Below are 22,165 nucleotides of genomic sequence, written 5' to 3' on the forward strand. Positions count from 1 at the left end.
ATGTAATACTTAACTCCTCGAGGTGGCTACCATCCCGACCTCTATTTAAAGGATGAAGACACTGCTGAGAGAGGCGGGAGATGGGCCTGGGTGTGTGACAGGGAGCACAAGGGAAAAGCACTTGGCCCGGGGAAAGGGCTTGGCATAGGCGCTTCAGGAACATGGACATGGACAGAGAAGTCGCGGAAGAGCGTGAGGGAAGCCAGCTGTCTGACATGATTACAGCATACAGTGCTCTGCGCTTCGAGATGGGTTTGAGAAATACTTGGAAGATAAAATATCACACTTGTGACTGATTACACTGGGGTGTATAGGGAGAGACGAATTGGTTAGAGGGAGAAGTCCATGACTCCTAGGCCGCAGGGAGGGGGACTGGATGGTTGGTGACGCCATTAACCGAGAGAACGACAGGAACAGAATGGAGAGAGAATGGTGGGTTTGCCTGGAGTTGTGGAATCTAGCAGGCAAGTGGGCAGGGGTCAGGATTGGAGCCTCTTCTTGAGAGGCAGGAGCAAACCCTGAACATGGATGAGACCATCCAAGAACCTGAAGATCAGGGGCCAAGTGTGGAAGTCTGGCGTCACCTAAGTTTAAGGGGTGTCAGGAAGGCAGAGAGAACACAAGAACAGGAATATCCTGGCAGGTCAGGGAGGGGGAAGGCTAGTAGGAGAACTGGCAGATGCAGCAAAGCACAAAAACGACATAAAAGACTGTAATTTGAAGGTAACTGATGACCAGGGTAGCTAATGGAGTGGTGTGCAGAAGTCAGCGTACAGTACATTTTTTACTTCTGCTGTGACTATTCAACCTCCCTCCAAGCAAAGGGAACAGGATCCCAACATGCTGCAGTGCAGCCTTCCACACTCTGTCTTTCCCTGCCAATGTGAAGGGAGGACATAACCCGTCACCGTCCACACTGGTCTCTCAAAAGCATGCGGAGCAGATGGCGTCTCTCAAGGGTACCTTTGCAGCTTTAGTAAATTTAGCAGCATTGTAGTCTCCCCCCATTCGTAACACATCCTCGGTGCAGTAGTAGAATTCAGAGAAGCCATAGAATTCACTGTTCTGGAAGTGAATTGGGGGCTGGTAGACCCCATTGAGGGAAGTCTGGGTCTCGTTTGTTTTATTCATGAAAGGCTGGATAGTCTCCCGACACAGGTCAAAGTCTCCAGTCCCTCGTAGGTATATGGTTTGTCCATTTTGCTGGATTTCATCTTTAATGTCTAGGGGTAGGCAGGGGTCCAAGTAAGGCATATCAGGAGTCAGACCAGTCTGTTTACCCAGGAGCCTATGGCAAAACAAGAAACTTCATCGTGAGTCCTACAGAAAACTGTGTTTTCAGGAAGTGGCTGCAAACCAGTGTTTCTCAAAATACGCTCTGTGGGACATGAGACCTGCAGGACTGTGTCTGTGGAACAGAAAAGGGTTCTGAGATAATTAGTTAGGAAAATACATACTTGAGACTTTCCTGGAGAGTCAGGATACAAACTTGCCTGCAGCAGACAGGCTACCAGAGTCCAGTTGGATAACCTATCCGATTACCCGACGATCTTGGCAACAAGGCCTGATGTTCCCAGCTGCTGGGCACAAGGCAACTGTGTTACCAGCCCCATTTTTGCACTAGTGCTTGTGGTTTTACCTAATACAGATGGAAGGAATGTGACTGTGACAAGATCTGGTCCTGGGCAAAGCAGGTTAGATGCTTTAGAAAAGTTACTAGAAAATTATCAAACTAGGTGTGGGCAGGATTTTTAAAACTGGGAAAAATTAGCAAACATCTAGAAGGATTTGATATCAAATTGCCTTGCAAATCTCTTTTGAGTCCTCAGTATTCTTTACACAAAGACAAACTGGTATCTCAATGAGGGGTGCAGTGCATGCCGAAGAAAAGATGGAGTCTAAAAACAGACCTTGGTTCAGAGCAAAAGATTAGCAAATGAATACAGAAGTTAAGACAGAATGTCTAAGGCCTGGCTCTATTTTTATGATTCTGTTTCAACTTATTTCTTTTCTTGATCAGCTATGGGTCCCAACTGCAGCAGACAGCAGTTTCCATTGTACAATGGGCTCCGAGAAGCCCTGTAGAAAATAAACACTAGTTTTGTTAACTGAAAGGCTTATTACTTGCTAATGAAATTTCTGGGAGTGAATATCTGTCATCCTATTGTGTGTGCATGCCTTCAAGCAACAAGAAACAGAGAAGAGCTCACAAAATCTCAAGTGATGTTGGTGTTGGATACTGTGAAATCACACAGGCCCGACAGGTGTTGAACTGTTAAGAGTTAAGCATGGTCAGAATTCAATATTCATCACTGACAGTCAAGTTTTCACTTTTCACTCAACTCACAAGTTGTGTATTCCTCAGATCAGGGTTACTCATCATGCAGTTGAATGTAATAAATTAAGGTCTTTGCCATAAAAATGTTCGCTTAATTTAAAAAAATTAATCACCACTACAAATGGCGAAGAGATAAATGTGTACTTCAATGCTCAATTCATGACATATGAAACACTTGTAATTACTATAAAAGTCCAAGAGTAGTCAAATATATATTTCATGCTATTATTTTTAGTTGTCCTATATCTAAATTAAGAAGTACCACTAAACTATCCATTATATTAAGCTTTCTGACATGAAAACCAATGAGTAAAAATTAGAAAGTTTCAGAAAAAATATGTTTCAAATGTTGTTTATAAAATACTTCTAGTTTAAGACTACTATAAAAATGATTATACCAAAATGTGCTAAATACCAATTAAAAATACAAAATCATGGGACTACCAATCTTATAATTGAAACTATTCAGTTAACTTTTGGAAGAGACACAGGAAAACGTTTTTATTGCTTTTCCTATTTACACACATGACTTTGTGGTAAATGTACTGAATAGCTCCAACTTGGTCTTTTTTCAAGTTCAGGCCTTCACAGGTTTAAGATTAAATTAATCAAGGAAGTATACAATCTCTTAGCTCTATGAACTAGGATTTTTTTCCCTCAAAATTGTTTCATCAAAATAAACAAACAAAACAGTAATAAATAGGATAGCTTACATAACCCCAGATTCAGATTTTTTTATTCATCCAAATAGCTTTTATGTTCTTACAAAATTCAAATAAATAATTGCTATATAATTACACTTATAAAGTCAATTTAAACCAATAGAGTGTTGTTTTGTTTTATGTATTTTCTATACCACAATTCTACATACACTCATTTTTTAAAGCTTCATTGCTAAATTTAAAAGCCACTAACTCTGAATCTTCTAGATAATTTATTTCTCTTGAATAATTCCCTTCACGATGGTTCTTATCCACTAACTAGCTGCACTGGCTGCTTCATCCACAGAGTCTCCAGAACATCACATATTTCAATCTCCTCAGCAACAACAAGAGAACACACTACCTGAGGCCTCCAGGACACCAGGAATGCTCCAGATACTGGGTTTCCCAAGGACTCTGAATCATGAATAGCACCACCCAGGGCTCCAAACTATTCTATAGCTTGATGGTGAAATTTCTAATCCATCAGTTGAGATGCAGGTGAGAGAGAGAGAGCACGCACGCACCTCCTTCAGGGCAAGGTGGGACAGAGGGCCAAAGGCAGGACCCTGGTGTGCTTTCATCTCTTCTCCCTGCTCAGCTAGTGGGGGAATAAAAAGCTAACAGTGCAACACACTTTTGCTAATTGAGTTCTTCCCACTTTGCCTGGGTCTGTTTTTTATGAGGAGAGACCTAGGTTTGCAAATGACTGCCAAGTAGTGAAAAGTGCTTTACCTGTTCTTTTGAATGGTGTTGGCAAATATTCTGTCTTCATATCTCTGTCGAGCAGCATTGCCGCCAAACCCAAGAAACGTGGCCACATAGACTCGATACACATGCTCAGTGTGGTGAACATCACATCCCAAGTTAAATTCAGCTAACAAGTTTTTAGCTACTTCTTCCTGCAGACATAAGCATAACAAACTTTAATAGCTTAAGCTACTTTAACCTCCTACTAAAAAGAAGGGTCTAAAAATAGTCTCATCTAAAAGGGACAAAAATGTCTGCTTCTGCACTTCCCAAGGACCCTTCTAAGCATCACTCATAATTCAATATGACAATTCTGATTTAGGAAATTTCAGATGGGCTGCAAATTTGTGATACTGTTATGACTTTTTGAAAGAGAAAGTCAGCAAAATAGTTCATACCCTCTGACATAATTTATTTATGGAATCCTATGCTGTGGAAATAAACCTAAACATGGAAATGTTTCTATATGCAAAGATGTCCTTTGTCATTCTGTGACAGAAAAAACTAGACGTCATCTAAATATATAATAGCAAGGGAAGGCTAATTACAGTAATCAATAGCTTACAGAGGAACATGCTCATGCATTGTTAAATAAAGGACAAAAATCATATAAACTAAGATTATAACAACCATATTTTTTAAAACTATGAGTAGAAAAAAAAGAAATTCACTGAAAGGCTAACAATGGCTTTTTTAGGTGATGAATCCACGGGAAATTTTCAATTTTGATTTTTCAGTATTTATTCCAAACATTATTTCTATGTATTTTTTACTTTATATTGAGAGGGAAAAACTGATCTTTTACAAAGAGTGTAGCAGTCTCTAGAGGCATGTCTGGAATGGGAGGTAGGAAAAACAAATTGTAATACTTGAATTTACAAAGCATTTTTCCAAGGAACTTAATAAAGATGTCAGTAACATTTATTGAGAGCATACTAGCTGCCTGGCAGTGCATTAGATATACTGGATGCATTATCTCATTTAAACCTTCTAATAACCCCATGTTGTAGGTACTTTCGTTCACGTTTACAGATGAAGAAACCAGCTTAAAGAAGGTACATGATTTGCATAAGGTCACACAACTAGTGAGGAGAAGGATGATGAAGAAACCCAGGCCTGTCTAGCTCCATGGTCTCACTCTGAACCGTCCCCCGCCGGCCACACTATGCTGCCTCCCACCTTTGAGGGGAAAATCCAGAAAGCTAGGCTTTGGTGTTCATTTACAGCTGAACACAAACGGAGTAATAAAGACGTATAGCAATTCAGAAATACATCTGGAAACCATGCCGGGGTTCTCTAGACAAGGTTGCCCAGGCAGCAACTGAGAGGGCACAGAACAGGGTGGAGAACAGTTCGAGTAAACCACCAGTTGAAAGATGTGGAAGCAGTGGATACAAACCTCAATCTTCCCCAAGGAAGCTCAAAGTCTGAACCATTAAAAAAAGAATTTCCCCCAATTCTAACTTAAAAAATCAGATGTTATTATTTTACATTTCATAAAACCTGTTGAGAAAAGATGTGATTGAAGAGAAAATATAAACAGAAACTCAAGCATGTGACTGCGTATATACCAAAGAAAAACTCTACGTTCAGAAAACAAACCAGCTGATTTCAATGAACACACACAAGCGGCTCAGCTGAGGTCTGCCTTGTTCGTCCTGTCTCCTTTCTCCTGGGTTGAGAGGCGGCACCTCAGCAAGCACAGTAAAGATGTGTTCAGACTCAGAAAACAAAACAAGAACGATGGACACATGTTAAATGAAAACCAAACCAAACAGAAGGAAATTTGTACAGATAATGACCTGCTGTGAGGACGCAAAGCTTACAGTTTTGGGGACTTCGTACGCTATCTGAGTCGACACGCCACCCATGTCGAGAATGCCCGCTGTCCTTTTACGGACAATGGCTTCGCTGCTTTCACTTCCAGGAATGTTAACTTCCACAACGGCCTCATCATCTGGAAAGAACAGAAAGTGTTCATTGGAACAGAACTAATCCAGACAACTGGGCTCTTCTGAAGAGTCACCTTCTTTTCATGGTCTATTTCAAGCATATTCAGGCAAACCCAGTTTACTCCTCCCAACTAAAATCAAGTTGAATTACGTTCAACTGCAGCTGCTCTCATTTTACTCCTACACGCTTAGAAGTGTCACAAAGCTTAGCTCTTTTTTCAGCCTTTGGATTAAACAGAAAAGCACCAATTTCCAACTAGATACATTTGTTGGAAACATGACACTTACCATCTTCAATATGCTCAAATCGTCCAAGGACAAAATTAATGCCAATCCAAGCATACACACCTATAGACGTTTTACAGGGTGAAGAGAAGAAAAAGTTTTAAAACATTTTGTGTAACTCCCATCTGCGCAGTCTGTGCAAAGTCTCACTTATTTCACTCCCTGATAACCCGTAAAATCATCTGAAATAACACCTTGCTACTGATGTTTTTATTACTCTAAACGGCTTTCCAAGAACTCTCAACTTTAATGTTTATAGTTTTATACCATCTACACTGGTTGGAAATACAATACGCTAGGTGCCAGTTTTCTTTTGAAATTTATAAGTTGTTTCAAAATACTGTAATTTTCACTTTTATGATGTTAAACCTGTCAAGTCCAAGGTTTTAAAAATTCAAGGTATCAGCTGGGCGCGGTGGCTCATGCCTGTAATCCCAGCACTTTGTGAGGCCGAGGCAGGCGGATCATGAGGTCAAGAGATTGAGACCATCCTGGTCAACATGGTAGAACCCCGTCTCTACTAAAAATACAAAAATTAGCTGGGCGTGGTGGCGAGCGCCTGTAGTCCCAGCTATTCAGGAAGCTGAGGCAGAAGAATCACTTGAACCCGGGAGGTGGAGGTTGCAGTGAGCCGAGATCGTGCCACTGCACTCCAGCCCGGTGACAGAGCGAGACTCCATCTCAAAAAAAAAAAAAAAATTCAAGGTATCTTTTACTCTTTCCCTTATCCCTCCATTCACTCAGCTGCCAAGTCTGATTCTATTTTCACATTCTCTACACCTGGTTTTCATTGTCACCTTGGGTAATCCATCTAATCCATCCCTGCCCCTATTCCTCTGCTGCAACCTGCTCTACTCTCTGCTATTGGACTCATCTACAGAAAGAAGTCCTAATTCCTGGACTGACAATTCAAGAGCCAGCCAACCATTAACATTCCCACCACTCCTTCCAGAAGGGCCACCACCCAGTCAAACTAAAACATTTGTGTCTCTCTGTCCACAGTGCCCTCTTTCCAACCTGTCCTGAGTCAAGTCCTTTCTTCTGCCTGGCGTGTGCTTCCTGCCCCTCCCTCAGAGCCCCACCCTTCCCATGCTCTGGGGTATGTTCTATTTAGAACTATCCCTTTCCGTGAGGTGCAGTTCAGATGTCACTTTCTCCATCATGGCCCTAGCTGGAAAAAAAAAATGCCTCCCTCTTAAGAACTCCTGTGATATTTTTTCCTCATCTTTTTTCTGGTACCTAAAACCCTCATAGAACAGCTAACTGTGTAGCTCAATTGTCTGTAAGCAGCTGAATGGCAATGTGTAAATTTCACCCCATTTTTGTATTCTCTACAGTGTCTTTCACACAGGAAGTATTAATGCTGAAATGACAGATGGCTTTTGAAATACTTTTTGGTATACATTTCTAGCAAGCTACACCCCAAATAATTTCATTGACTTGACATTTCATTCTCAAGGAGAATCATTTCTTTGAAAATAGAACAAAGATTTGATATTTCTCAGTGTATCAAAGTCGAGAAGAAGCTCCAACAGCTCAATAATGATCAAAGTCCCAGGAAGCCACACAACTTAGGCAAGGCACACAAGACTTTTCTATCAAAGTGAGTTTATATCAAGCTATGTCCCTACAAGTGGTGAAGACAAACGGTTATTTTTCAATGGCTTAATGTTAGGGCAACAAAGACTAGTCATATAAGAAACTGATTTAGTCATTTAAAAATTGTAATATTTCAAGGCTATTATTTCCCAAATGTTAAGACAATAGGAGTATAACAAAGGGTACACTGGTGAAAATGGGGAGGATTTAAAGGAACAGCTTCCCAAATTTTAAACTGAAGACCGATATACCAACCTTCTTGTTTCCCAGAAATTACTTCTGCATGAGAGTCAGAAAACAGAAAGTCAAAGTGCACGGGGATATCGGTCAGAAGGTCTTCCAGAATAGCTTTCTGCTGGCTGTAAGGCAACAAAAACATTTACAAATCAAAAGATTACAGCTTGGTATCTTCTGTTTAGAAAAGGAAAACAAACAAACAAACAAAAAACAAAACCAGGGCTCTGGTATATCTTGTATGAAACAGTTAATTTTTTAAAAAAAGAAATTCGTTGGAAAGATTTTATTAGGAACGAATTTTCAAAATGAACAAGTTGTGTGAATTATGTGATTTCTAGATGTAAAACTACAACTGCAAGCATTCCTTAACTACGTAAAATAGATTAGGTTTTTAAAAATGACAACTTTACAGTTCCCTATAGTCCTAAGTCAATTAAAGGCTATTTGGTGGATTCTGGCTAAAGGAAGAGTTCTGGTAGTGTTACAGACTTGAAGAAAGAATTCTGAATATTTTCCTTTTGATGATGATGATGATGATGATGATGGAGAGGAGGAGGAGGAAGGGGGAGGAGAACACCCCCTCTCCCCTCCAGGAGCCCACCCTCACCCTTGCCCTTCCGTGGAGGATCACCTTTCGGGGAGGATTCTCATTCCAGCCGTGCAAAGAATGTAGAGAGGTGTCTCTTTGTGTTTTGCCCGTGGCACATGCTCTGCAGCAAAGTTCAAAAGTGGAGAAATGTAATCACTGACTTTCTCTGGAGAGGTAGCAAATTCTGAAATGCCTAGAGAAACAGGATACTTTAGTTAAGAAGCGGATATTTTAGCTATAACATGTGATGTTTCTTCAGAGTGGCTAATTTTAGGGAAATCATGCTACATATTACACTTTCTTAGTTTTTCCTATCCCTCTAGCAACTTCTTCTGCAGACCTTACTTAAATGTTGGTGGCGCTATTCAGTGCTATGTCCTTTTCATCAAAGCACACAGACCTGACTGAGCATCTGCTGTGTGTCACTGCCACGCACATGGGCTCTTGCCTGCCCTCAGGAAACGTGCTCCCCCTCTCCTCAGGTGAGCTCAGTCCCTCCTGAGGCTGCTATCACCATCAGCATGCCACGAACTCCGAACTGTGCCACCGGCCATGCAGCACTCATTAGCCTCCAGGTAAGCGTGGGGTAACTGTCCACCAGACACTGCCCTTGCTTGTCCTCACAGCCACCTCCAACGCATCATGGCAAAATCTGAACTCGACTTTCACTACAAACCTGCTCTCACTGCTGGTTACCTCCCTCCGAGGCCATCAGTGCTGGGCACCCAGCAGCCCAAGCCAGGGTCTTAGATGAAGTCCCTTTCCCTCATCCCAACACACAACCTGGGTTTCATAGATCGCCTCTCCTCGGTTCCTCTCACAGGACTTTACTCCTCATCCCTTTGGACACACCCTCTGCCAGCCTGCCACAGCACATCCCACCCTCTGATCCTGACCATCTCCCCACCATTCCCTACCCAAAGGATGCCTCTTCAGGCTTCCAGTTCTTTTGTGGCTCAATGCCCTCCAGATAAGGCTCAACTCCAGAACAGCACACCCTGCTCTGCATAACTCACCCACCCTTATCTCTTCCCATGTTCCTTCCATTGCCTTCAGCTACACTGAACTAACATTTCCATAATGCACCTTACTGTGGCCTTAGGGCCTTGCTCCTCCACCACCAAGAAGAGTCTTCTCTATCCACCTCTCTACCCCTTTTCACCTGGTTAATTCCTGCACACCCACTTGGCTCCAGCCTCCATGCAAGCCACCCTAACAGAACCCTGAAGACGACTCTTGTTAAATTCCATGCTCACTTCCTTTTGCTAGATGTACATTCATTACACCATATCAAAATTACCTATTTACTTGCTTGTCTCATTACAACTGAAAGCTTCTCAAGGGCACAGAATGTGTCTGTTCAAACTTTTATTCCCAGCACCTAACACAGTGCCTAGCAAATGGCAGGTGCCCAGCATGTATCTGCTGAATGAGTACATAAATGAATATTTCTAGGTGTCATTTAGCCTACAATATTAAAAATGAGGGGCGCTTTAGAAGTCTAAAAATACCTTATTTCACACATTAGAAAATTACAAACCCACAAAGATTAAGTGATTCATCAAAGGAATTAGCAAAAAATGGACTAAACTGTAAGTTTTTTGATGACACATACAATTCAATTTCAATGCACTCGAAGCCCTAAACTAGCCAGACCCTATTAAGGAAATTTCTAGAGCCTTGCTGCAATGTTATACATGGAAGTCCATGCTTCAGGACAGAGTAGTGCAATAAAAAGGTATTTTGATTTCCATTTCATACACTCTGTATAGTGCAAGACAGACCAATGTTAAGCCTGATTTTAATGAGATTCTAATATATACTCTAGGATGATCATGTACCTGACCCTTTGTTCTAAAAGGACAACTCGAAGGCATGGAAATTTTCATCTTATTTCATGAGATCTGTTTAGTCACTGATGGGACCTGGTACGTGAAGCTAGATGAAATGCAAAATGCTTTATTTTTTCAGTCTTGTCATAAATTTTTTATTTGATCAATATTACTTTAACTGAAAATGTTTCTAGGTTAGGGATACATAAAAATTTAAAGGGTAGAAATACATAAAACTAAAACTTAAAAGACACTCACTAAAAAATTAATCTTTGTTCATGGAAATGTACTCTGATAAAATAATGCTGGTACACAGACATAGAGTAGGTACTCTCTCTTTAACCTGAAAAGTGAGGTACAGATGTTAGATTTTCTGAGTAATATGCTGGTTCCTAGCTGCCCATACATCAAAGGATAATCAACCTGTTGAGGGCTGCCTGAAGGAGGAGGTGGGGTTTGAATTATTCCGTGAAGAATGAGGACTCAAGGGGTCACCATTCTACATGGTTGGAGACTCTTCTATGAAGATATGCATTTTTCTCATGTTAAACTGAATATTCTTTTAAATTTTATTTCTGAAATGGGGATAATAAGCTATAATTATTATTATTTATCAATATTCTCTAACAATTTACAAGATAAATTTCTTGGATTGTTTGCATTTGATATTTTACTATTTCAATACATTAGTAAGATGAAATAAAAGTGCTGCATCTCTATTAAGATCTGTGGTCAACTGTTTGAAATCAGTGATCAACTATCTAGACATAAAAAGCTTGTTTCAAGGCACTCCCGGTATCTCCCATTCTAAATGCTCCTGACAGAAGCTGCTGTCCATGGAAATGGTGATGATACAGAAAAAAGAGCATCACTGATGTAAATTACCTAATAAGGAAGCCAAACTTAAACTTTACATGTCACACTGGCTTAGAAATTATAGTATCTTTAAAAACTATACATAATTATGATTAGCTCTAAGTTCTGTGGTCACACTCACCAAATAATCTAGATGACTAGAACTATATGTGGCCAGCAATTTTTAAAAGTGACAAATATATGCCAATATACTACAGATTTTCATGAGTTATCTGAAATTACCTTGTCATTAAGGATAGAGACCAATGGTTACTAAATAGGAAAAAACTCTCCATAGTTAATGCCAACCAGCAACATCTGCGTAGATACCATGAGTAAGGTACTATTTAAAATGCTATAGGAGACAAAAAGACATGTCTGTTTGGATGTTTTATCAGGGTATTAGTCACCCTTTGCAAAATGGACAGAAAAGGGAAAAGAAAGTGAAACAAGGAGACCCATCAGGTCCTGGTGTAAGGTTTGACTCAGGGCCATGATGGTGCAGAAAGGGAACAATATGAAAGACGCCACAGAGAATGAAGGGACACACCCTGGTTACCAGGCAGATATTCTCATTTACATACCCGGTTTTATCTTCATGACCACTGGCTTTCGGTTTTTATCCCTCATTTGCCTGATATCCAACAGATCACGTGGATTGCCATTATGCCTTGGCCAGCAGTAGACAAATACTCGAGACCCACTGCTACCACAGTCCACCACGATCCCATAGTTCACATTGGGGTTACTGGTATCTGTAGCTTCAATGTCGGTAACTCGTGCCAGGTACCTTGTATAGAAACACACGTATGTTTTGATTTAGACAGAGAATATCATCTTAAGTCTAACAGAGAAAATGCAACAAATACCAAGTCAGTAATTTCTAAGCTATGTAGCAGCATCACTATAACATCAATACAACTGTTGAATAATTGAAGAGTCAAAAGAAAACAAAACAAGTGATGATGATAAAGATCATCTAAATCAGACACACACTCCTTTACAGAAGTTCAAACAAATTCCAAAATGCAAAATTCTATTTCTAAACTACCAACTCAAAAATCAGCTTAAAACATATTACAAGAGACGCTTATGTATAAATAATTATTCCAGGACCTCTTATGATATGGATTTGGTAGTTAGCAGTTAACCAGCTTCAAATGGTTTAACTGTTCATGCCATGATGAATATGGTACAGAATCTACTTCCTATAGTTCCCTAACTTCCAACCTAAAGCCAAATGTCGTGAAGCCATGGAATTATGGTGTTACGGTCTGAATGTCTGCGGCCCCCCAAAATTCATGTTGGAGACCTAATCACCAATGCGATACTATTAGGAGGTGGGGCCTCAGGGGGGTGATTAGTTCATGAGGGCAGAAACTTCAGGGAGCCCCCTCACCCCCTTTCCATCATGCGATGAAACAGCAAGAAGACCTCCTCATCTCAGAACCAGGAATCAGGCCCTCACCACACACAAAACCTATGTCACCTTGATCTTGGATTTCCCAACCTCTAGAACAGTTAGAAACAAATTGCTGTTGTTTATAAGCCACCCAGTCTATGGAATTCTGTTCCAGCAGCCTAAAACAGGTAAGACAGAAGGTATGGCTTCTGGTCTAGAAAGCAAATGTTTTTATCTCTTACCTTTGAAATTTCTTGTCTCTGGTTAGTCGCCCATACTTATTTCGGATTATGACAACAGAAAAATATAAAAGTGAAACAGCAGCAGCCAGGACACTAATGACCATAATTTGGCGTAAATTGGTATTCAGAATTCGAGGACACCCTACTGGAGATATGCTAAAATGCCAAGAAGCAGGAAAAAGACAGGAGATGCCAATCCTGAAATTAGAAGGAAAAAGATTTTAAAGCAATCTGCTCCAATGAGGCTTCCTTCACCTAAAGTGATCCTAAAATAAGATATTTGGCTTGAGCTACCTGGATTTCCCTATCTGTAGGTATCTGTATACTGGCATCTTGCATATGCTACACAACAGCTACACAATCCCTTATCATAAAATCATCTGAATGAGAATTAGGCCCTGAAGGTTATGACACTTCTGTGTTTTCCCCTTTTTTTGACAGTATTATGTAGATTTTTTATTTTAACCTGCTTTGCTCCAACATAGATACAGAATTAGAGACTGCTTACAAGAATAACTTCAGTAACATAAATATATAAATCGATCATGAAATTGGGTGTAAGGATGATGAGACCAAACGGGAATGCAGTATGGAGAAAGGCATGTCGTAAGGTGGGCCTGCTGCAAATACGACTGAGCTCATTGCCCATTACACCAGAAATATACAAATAGCTCAGGAGGAACAAATTTTCTTAACACTGAAGCCCAAGGCAAATTTCTCCCAGATGACTCGAGTAATGGGAGAAAACAGCATTTTAACAACATCCCCATAACAAAGTCAATAAATGAGTTTTCTATGTCCTGTACTTTTAGAAATATTCCTACAAGACATTTCTACAAATAATCAGGAACTTTTCCCCTCAGTTTATGTCAAGAATGTGAGGCTCATGCTAGAAATATGATTAGGATTTAAAAAAATTTCACTGCCTTTGGGATAAATTTTATTATTTTACAGTTAATTTCTTTATTCTTCATCTTGAAGAGTGCTTCATGCATTAAAATACCTCACTAGGCCCTGGAAGAAAAAAGGTATTAAACAGAAGCACAGCACAACTTCACATTTTTCACTTGCGATTTAGATTTTTTTTCTCTCAAGACCTGTTTTTGCATCACCAAGATTTCATGTTTCATGGTGATTAGGCCCATCACTCACCTCCCCATACTGAAAGGTCAGCAACAAGGCAACGCTCTGGGATTCAGTCCTTCTCACAAACAATTATAGAAATAATGCTGGGGTCCTCACGGAGTTAGAGCCCTCCTGTTCCAGGAAGTGAGACAAATCACAAAGATAGCATCATCAAAGAAAACGTCTACGTTCTTTAAGTGTGTGCTTAAATCCAACCACATATAATCTATATATGATCCTTGCACCGAAGCTGTTGGAAGGGTTTATTCTGAGCAACACACTTCTAAGTTAATTTCATACTGTCCGATATAGACCTAAATCAAAAGAGATGATAATCGTCTGGTACTAGTTAGTGCTGTCTAACCTAAAGTGTCTGTGACCCCAAAATATCAGGATATCAAATAGGCCTTAAATACCTTATGGTACAAGGGAGATTTGGGGTGGAGGTAGGAGACAGGCAGAATAAGTTGAATGTGAACCTGAAATATCCACTCACTTGATAAATGTCTATTAGACTTCCCTTTCATGTACAAAGTACTGTGCAAGGCACTTTGTCCCTAGTTAGTTCTCCGACTCCACCATTATCACTCCTCCTCCAGCCTCCAGGCCTCAAATTGCAGAGCAGACAGGTGCCTTTAGCCAGGGCCTCCTTCCAATCTGCTGAAGCCAAAGGACAAGCGGTCTCTATCTTTCCTCGGTCTCGCAAAGCTGCTTGACCTCTCAAGACAGCTGTCTCGTCTGGTCTGCTTCTGAGCTCTGGAATAACTGCTGCTCAGCATCCTTTAAGTGTTGTTCTCTGCCAACCCCAACTACTCTTATGTTTCCAGGCTCTCTGTCTAGCCTCATTCTCTTCTAACTACAATCATTACTGAGGCTTCAATGATCAGGTAACTCAAATTTTTCTTTCTCCACCCCAGGCTTCTCTTCTACGCATCTTCAACAGCCTATGAGCTATCTCTATCTGAATGCTGCACAGAACCATGAGAAAATTCTAAAACTGCACCCCTAACAACTGCAATCTCTCCCCTTTTTCTCCTCATCTGCTCTGCCCCCACAGTCCCAATCTTGATCCCACCAAGCTACACAAATCGGAAACCAGATTCACGTGTGATCCCTCTTCCTTCATCTTCCAAATGTAATTTCTTTTTTTCTTTTCTTTTCTTTTTTTTTTTTTGAGACAGAGTCTTACTCTTGTTGCCCAGGCTGGTGGAGTGCAATGGCACAATCTCAGCTCACTGCAACCTCCTCCTCCCAGGTTAAAGCGATTCTCCTGCCTCAGCCTCCTAAGTAGCTGGGACTACAGGTGCCCGCCACCACGCCCAGTTAATTTTTGTATTTTTAGTGGAGACGGGGTTTTGCCATGTTGGCCAGGCTGGTCTCGAGCCCCTGACCCGGTGATCTGCCGGCCTCAGCCTTCCAAAGTGCTGGGATTACAGGCGTGAGCCACTGCGCCTGGCCCCAAATGTAATTTCTTACCAATTCCTTTAATTTCTTTAACCTCAGCTTATCTAAAATCCCTTTCCTTATCATCTTTGCTGGAGATCAGGCTCTTATCTCTTGCCTGCTCTAAAGAGCAGCCTAACTAGTCTTCCACCACAGTCTCAACCAGTGACCTTGCCTTTAACACCCTCGAGCAATGATACTTTCTTAGAAATTGATAGCCCCACACTCCCACCCCTTGCTCAGGACCCCGATCAGATTACTTCTGTACTCAAAAATCCTCCAAAGACTCCAACCTACAAAGTCCTACAGGATCTAACACCTGTTAAGGCTCTGACCTCATCGTCTGCTCTCTCCTTTACGCTGCATTCCAGCCACACCGATGTTGCGAGTGGTCTTCAAAAATGCCAGGCACTCTCTGGTCTCAGGGTCTCTCAACTTGTTGCCCCCTCTGCTAGGAAGTAATCTGTATGGCTCACTTTTTCATTCCCTTCAGGTCTTTACCCAAATAATGTCACCTTCTCAAGGAGGACTTCCCTGGTCACCTGATCAATAACTGCAATGCCTACCCCCTCCCCACCAACTCCCTTCCCTGATTGATCTTTTCTCCTTAGCATTTATTTATTAAATGCTTTTATAGTGCTCATTATGTGCCAAGCCTTGTTCCAAACATTGTACAAATACTAACTTCATCCTCCTAACAACTTACAAGACAGATACTACTATCACAACACTTTATGGATGAGGTAGAGAGACTAAGTAACTTGTCTTAAGGTCACACAGCTCCTGGGAGGGAGATGTGGGATGCAAGTGTGAGAATCCACTTATCCTTGTCCTCTAACATAATGTGTGTGTTGCGTTTCTCCTTTTTGTCTCCTCCTCCAGAATGGGATCTCCCCAGGCCCAGGTTTTGGTCTGCTCAGTTGAGTGCTACAGTTGCAGCTTTGCAGACCCTAGGAAAGGGCCTGGCAAGAAGTCAAGTTTTAGAGTTCTGGGACCCAAAAGGGTTAAGAACTCTACACTAGAGTGACCTTTCCAAAACAAACAGGGAATCATAACTCCCCATCCCCCAACTTTTCTCTCTCACTCAGGAAACAGTCAACTCCTTAGGGTGTAAAAGAGGTCCCTCATGATTTAGTCTGGTGCTGTCCAATGAGGTAGCCACTTGCCATGTGTGGTTATTTAAAGTAGTTAAATTTAAATAAAATTAAAAATTGAGTTCCTCAGTTGTACTAGCCACCTTTGAAGTGCTCGACAGCCACATATAGCTTTTGCATTAGCCAGTCCACACACAAAACACTGACATGATCGCAGAAAGCTCTTTGCACAGTACTGATCTGGGGCCTATCTTTCTGTCTCATCCCCTGACAGACCCCTCCTATGTACCCTAGGCTCCAGCCACACGAAACACAAGCTACAGATCACGGAAATGCCTCACATTCCTTGGCATTTGCAGAATGAACCCCTTCCTTGGGTTGTCAGTTGCATTCCTAAGAATCAATGCTGACACAAATCAAGCATGAGTCCTCGGTAAGTTTCCCTAATCCTCATATCCCCAGAGTATTTGCTTATCACAGCAGTGGGCTAAAGTATTATACGTGTGGTTGGCTTCCTCATTACATGACAAACCCCACTAGGGCAGGGACAGCCTCTTATTCTTCTGTTTCCCCCGTGACCAGTGCCTGCCACACAAATCATGAGTAACTATTGCAGGTTTCACAAATGGCTGGAAATGGGAGACACAAAGATGAATTAGATATAGGCCCAGACCTTAAAAAATCTATAATGCAGTGGAGGAAATAAAACATACACACAAAGATATTAGAGAGTAAAAAGTATTAATAATGCCTACCTGACAAAGGGGAAAAAAATCACTTTAATTAGTTCAAGTTTTAATATGGTGTCCATATTGTACCATGTACCCCAAATTTAGGACAAGCAATGTCTGTGATTTTAAAGTTTACGCAAAAAGTAAAAAGAAAAAAAAATCAATGATCTAGACGTTAAAAGGATTTTAATGTTTTTATAAAATAGCTACCCAAGTTTAAAACTTCTGTGTGCTTAAAAAAAAAAAATCCCTCCCTGCTATGAATACACACAACTTGGGAAAAGTACTTGTAACGTGCATGACAAAGAGTAAATAACGTTTACATAGCCAAAGTTATTATAAAGAAATAAGAGAAAGACTGAACAGAAAAATGAGCAAAGACAATTTGATATTATTGAAATAAATCTCATTGAAATGGCTGATAAAATAGAACTATCAGTATTCAGATAAACAGAAATAAAAACAGCTATCATACTGGCAGACATGAAGGCCTGGTGATACTTGGCTAACAGGGGAAGGGGAAAAGGTCGATGAGTACTGCTGTGAGACTCTGGACAGGCACATCACTAACCTTCTGGGGGTACTGGGGTGACACACACTAACATTTATGCGTGCCTACCCTCTGCTCTACCCATCACACTTCCAGAAATTCATCTTTAGGAAGTCATCAGGTAAATTCACTAAAATATCTATAGGATGGTCATCATAGTATTGAGTATAACAGCAACACACTGTTACTAATGTCTACTGTGGGGTACATTTATGCAATGGAATACAATGTGACTATTAAAGGTGATGATACTGATCTATTTATTGACATGAAAACAAGTTCATGATATATTAAGTGAAAAAATGTCACCATGCATGGGGGGGATAAAATGTTAGGAAAGAAACCAAAATATTAACAGTGATTAGTGATTTCTGGGCAACAAGATCAGGTATCATCTTTATTTTCTTCCCTAGGCTTGCCTATATTTTTCAAAGGACATATATTAATTTTATCATTAGAGGAAATAACGATTTTTAACAAGCTACCTTTGACTGATGAAACCTTGTTTCCAGGATCACATACTTTTCTGAATATATTGAGAAAGCCTATCTCAAAAGCCTATCAGGACATAGGAATTCCAATCTGAACGTTAAAAAAAAAAAATCAGTGATAGTTGTGTGATAGCTGAACTGAGAACCAAAGAAAAGAAAGTTTTAGTTAACAGCTTGAAGTCATGGTTAAAGGCAAACTGGTCCTTCAGGAAGAAAGTCAGGACTACAAAGGTGATATGAGGAGTAACAAACCCAACTCCAAATTTCAAGGAGTTTGCAGATTGCTACAGAGAAAATACTAATGCCCAGAAAATAGTCAAGATACTAATTAAAGGCAATGTTAAATTACTCGGATTCTTGTTACAAGAGCTCAGAGAAGAGCACAGTGAAGGCTAGCTTTAGCAGGAAAGGATTCCTAGAGGTGGGAGGTCAATTCTAGATGGGGTGAGAAAGAACACACTTCAAAGAGGAAGGTGACCTCGAGAATGATCACAGCACACTTAGGAAACTTTGTGTCATCTGAGGTTTGTCTCAGGACTTTTTTTTTGAGATATGTGATGATTTTGATCAAAAGGACAAATAGATATTTTAAGTTACAAAACCCGTGTTTAAAAGCAGAGAAAATAGGACAGCTTATAACTGCTGAAGCACTGTAATTTTAACTCAGGACAAAAGTACAATGGATTATTGCCTAAAAGTTAACGATATGGTAATTTGATCTTCAAATGTAAACTCCAATTGTCCTTCTAGCTGAGAATCTTCACACCAGGGCCCTGTGAGGCAAATTCAGTACTACCACATAAAACTGACATGTTTTAAAAAAGCCTAAATTGTGTTAGACCTATTAACTCTCATGATTTCAGCTAGTGGGGCCCTGCTTGGCTGAACATTCTTTATTGGAATAAAGCCTACAGTCAGACGTCAATGTCTTTGTCAATCTCTCACTGACAGTTCTACAGATAACGATGAAAACAACGCAAATCAACCACAAAGGGAAATGGTTCCTCTGGTGGAAAAAACGCAAGATGCAAGGAAACAGATGTTAGTCAACTCAAATCACAGGCAAACAAAATCACAGAGAAGTCAGCCTCTGGGAGAGCTCGGCTTCTGAATAAGCAAAGGTACCATAGGGAAGGGTACTTCAGAAAAGAATGAGTTGAATATCAAAGGATTCAGAGAACCTGGAAAAATTAAAGATGCTCTCAACCATTCCGGCAGCGTTTTGCAAGAAACAACTGTCTTTCTGAGAATGAGAGGCTGATGTGAAGGCTGCCAGGTGGCACCGTTACTCAGTTACGACAAAAGATACATGAAGACAACTCGATTCATTCTTTAAGAAATGTACCTAGCTGCATTTATAATCTGTATGTTCTTCAATATTAATCTTACACATTTTATTTTTCAATATAAAATCTTAACCTCTTCCTCCCTCTCACTACTAATTTGCAAAATTCTGGCTCCCATTTTAAATAGTCTTTTTCTGATCACTTTTCCTGAATTAACTCTGACTTTCCTCAAGTTCCAGTTCCACATTCCAAGCTCATTGAAGCCCTGTTACTGCAAGCTCAACTAGTCCAAGTCTACGGTTGAAATCTTCTGATGCAAACTCTAATACCACCCTCCAAATTCTGCAGGTCTAAGACAGGTACCACTAATCCCCATTGACCTGGATTACCTGGTTCTCAGCTTTGATTCCCACTTCCTGTTTGACATCTTCTATCATTCTCCAAGCCCGTCGATTCTTCCTCAGATATCCCTCATATCTAAGATGACCACAGCAGGCATCACTACCTCAAGACAGATCTCTTGGCGACTCACCCACCTTCTGCCTTCACTGTGCACGCCACACTTTGCAAGCCACACTTTGCAAGCAACTCTTTGTAAAACACGGCCTTCAAAATATGATCAGCTAAGAACCTTCTGGAAGCCCATGGATCAACACCAAATTTCCTGTGTGGCACCTGAAACCTTTAATCCATCAACTGGTCCACCTTATCTCACCAACCTATCCTCTCATCAGTCCCAGATACCATCTCTCAGCTCCAGTGCAGCAGGTCTCTCTCTTCTCTCCCACACAAGCTGTCTCCATGCCTGCCTCAGGCATTTACTAACAGCACATCCTCAGAGGCACCGTGTCCTCCTCTCAAGATTACATTTCTTTCAAGGCACAAGTCAACATTTTTCTTTGTCAAGATTTAACCTGTTACACATCCTGACGTTTTCTCACAATTGGAATCGTCTCTTTATTCATGAGTAGTCTATTTTAAATAAACATGCTGAGTAAATACGTAGAGAATATAAATCCTTAGATAAATGTTGATTTTTGTCTCCTTCCTAGACTATATCCTCAAGGGCCTCAGTCACACATTTCCTATTAGAGGTAGAAGAATATAAGCCATAGATTCAATATGCAACAACTACAAGAGATAAATCAATGTTAAGGTAAACAGAGAAATAAACGATTAAACTATACGAATCAGTGTTCCATTTTACAATTCTAATATGTCAAACAGAATGAACAAACCTGATACAAAAACATCAAATATATGGTAACACAAATAACATAACTCTTTTAGGCCTCTCTAAAGCTGGATAATTTGGTATTTTCATCACAAAAGCAGGAGACAACAAAGACTGCAATGTGAAATTAACCTGGGCTTTGAGTCTCTAATTTAGAATTCTTGCATTACCTCTAGTTTACCTTCTAGCCTGAAAGTTCCTGAATCATAAAGGATCTCTTTGGTTTCCTTCGTGATAAATGTTCTCTGAAAACGCTCTGCACTAGGGTTCATTTAACTGGGGTCTGGAGCACCCTAAGGGTTCTGGGACACATTCTAGACCATGAGAGAACTGTCCCTTTAAAAGGGGTCCGCGCATTACTCAAGTTCAGAAACAATGCTGTGCATCATCACTTTACTGCCCAATGAGCTCCATTTTTTCCAAGAAGAAATCTAACATGAAATCTGGCAAAAGCAAAGCAAAGTGAAAACGACAAGACGTGCGAATGTCATCATTTAAAGCGGCAGACAGGGCCGGCTGGGTCCCGGGTGCAGCATCCCTGCTGCCCGGCCAAGCTCCGCCCATTCGAGGGGGGGATCCCGAGCGGTCAACTGAGGCGCGCGACCGCCAGGTGTCCCCTGCCAGGGGCTGGGGGAGCGCGCCGGCCGCCACGGCTCACAAGGGTTGGTTCCGGGCGCCCGGATGTGGCCGCAAGGCAGGGGCGGCGGGAACCGGTCCGCGGGGTTGAGCGGCGGCTGTGGGGGCCTGGGGCAGAGAGGCTAGTCCGCAGCCCGCTCGCCGCGCCGCCGGCCCCCGCACTCCAACCCACCCGCCGATGCCAGCCCCTTCGGCCGCCCGCCCTCCCCTCATCCGCGCCCGGAAGGCAGCCTCACCTGCTTGGCCAGCCGGGGACCCCGGGAGCGGGGGACCACCAGTGGGCAGCATCACGGCCAGCTGGCTTCCTGGAAGCCGCGCTGCTTTCCTGGAGCCGCACCCCCTCCCGGCCCCCGCCGGCAACGCGTCACCGCCTGCGCCCGGAGCGCGCCCGCTGGCGGCGGGAGCGCGCACGCCGAGTGGCGCGTTGAGCGCCGGGGGGCGGAGCCTGATCCGGGATGATTGGCATCCGAGCGCTGGGCTGTTCCGTGGATTCGCGCGGCCACGCCACCGTGCAGTGCACGGGAAATGTGGAAGTGGTAGCAGGGAGGCAGCCAGTACTGTGGCGTGGTGCTCGTCTGGTCGTCAGCGAGCCTCAGCGTACTTAGGACACCGCAGTTTATCTTTCCTTAGCGCTCCTAACGGTTATGGAAAATAGCCCTTGAAAACCTGGTAAGGACTAGGCATTGTTGCTCAACTCTTGACGTTTACACCTTTGCCGGTAACTCTCCCTGTTTTACAGGTGGGGAAACGGAGGCTCACACTTATTCAGTCTCTCTTGAGATCCACCTAATTC

The 22,165-nt window shown here is 41.7% G+C and overlaps 1 protein-coding gene across 3 annotated transcripts in view; it reads right to left on the reverse strand.

The window, feature by feature from the left end:
• Positions 1-21,771, reverse strand: part of ENTPD4 (ectonucleoside triphosphate diphosphohydrolase 4) — a 30,353-nt gene extending 8,582 nt beyond the window's left edge. Inside the window, exons 1-10 of one of the 3 annotated variants that reach the window (XM_054497372.2) lie at positions 21,609-21,756; positions 13,935-14,039; positions 12,783-12,980; positions 11,723-11,928; positions 8,494-8,644; positions 7,881-7,984; positions 6,030-6,089; positions 5,592-5,746; positions 3,775-3,941; positions 964-1,288 (exon numbers count right to left, since the gene is read on the reverse strand). In XM_054497372.2, the coding sequence (XP_054353347.1) occupies positions 964-1,288; positions 3,775-3,941; positions 5,592-5,746; positions 6,030-6,089; positions 7,881-7,984; positions 8,494-8,644; positions 11,723-11,928; positions 12,783-12,980; positions 13,935-13,942 (1,374 nt within the window). In that variant the 5' untranslated portion in view covers positions 13,943-14,039; positions 21,609-21,756. Of the gene's footprint in view, positions 1-963; positions 1,289-3,774; positions 3,942-5,591; positions 5,747-6,029; positions 6,090-7,880; positions 7,985-8,493; positions 8,645-11,722; positions 11,929-12,782; positions 12,981-13,934; positions 14,040-21,608 lie in introns of all 3 variants that reach the window. The other 2 variants (XM_054497370.2, XM_054497371.2) reach the window with 2 other exon arrangements.
• Between the last annotated feature and the right edge of the window lie 394 nt (positions 21,772-22,165).

Source organism: Pongo pygmaeus, chromosome 7 (assembly GCF_028885625.2).
Source record: "Pongo pygmaeus isolate AG05252 chromosome 7, NHGRI_mPonPyg2-v2.0_pri, whole genome shotgun sequence".
In the NCBI taxonomy this organism is placed as follows: Eukaryota; Metazoa; Chordata; class Mammalia; order Primates; family Hominidae; genus Pongo; species Pongo pygmaeus.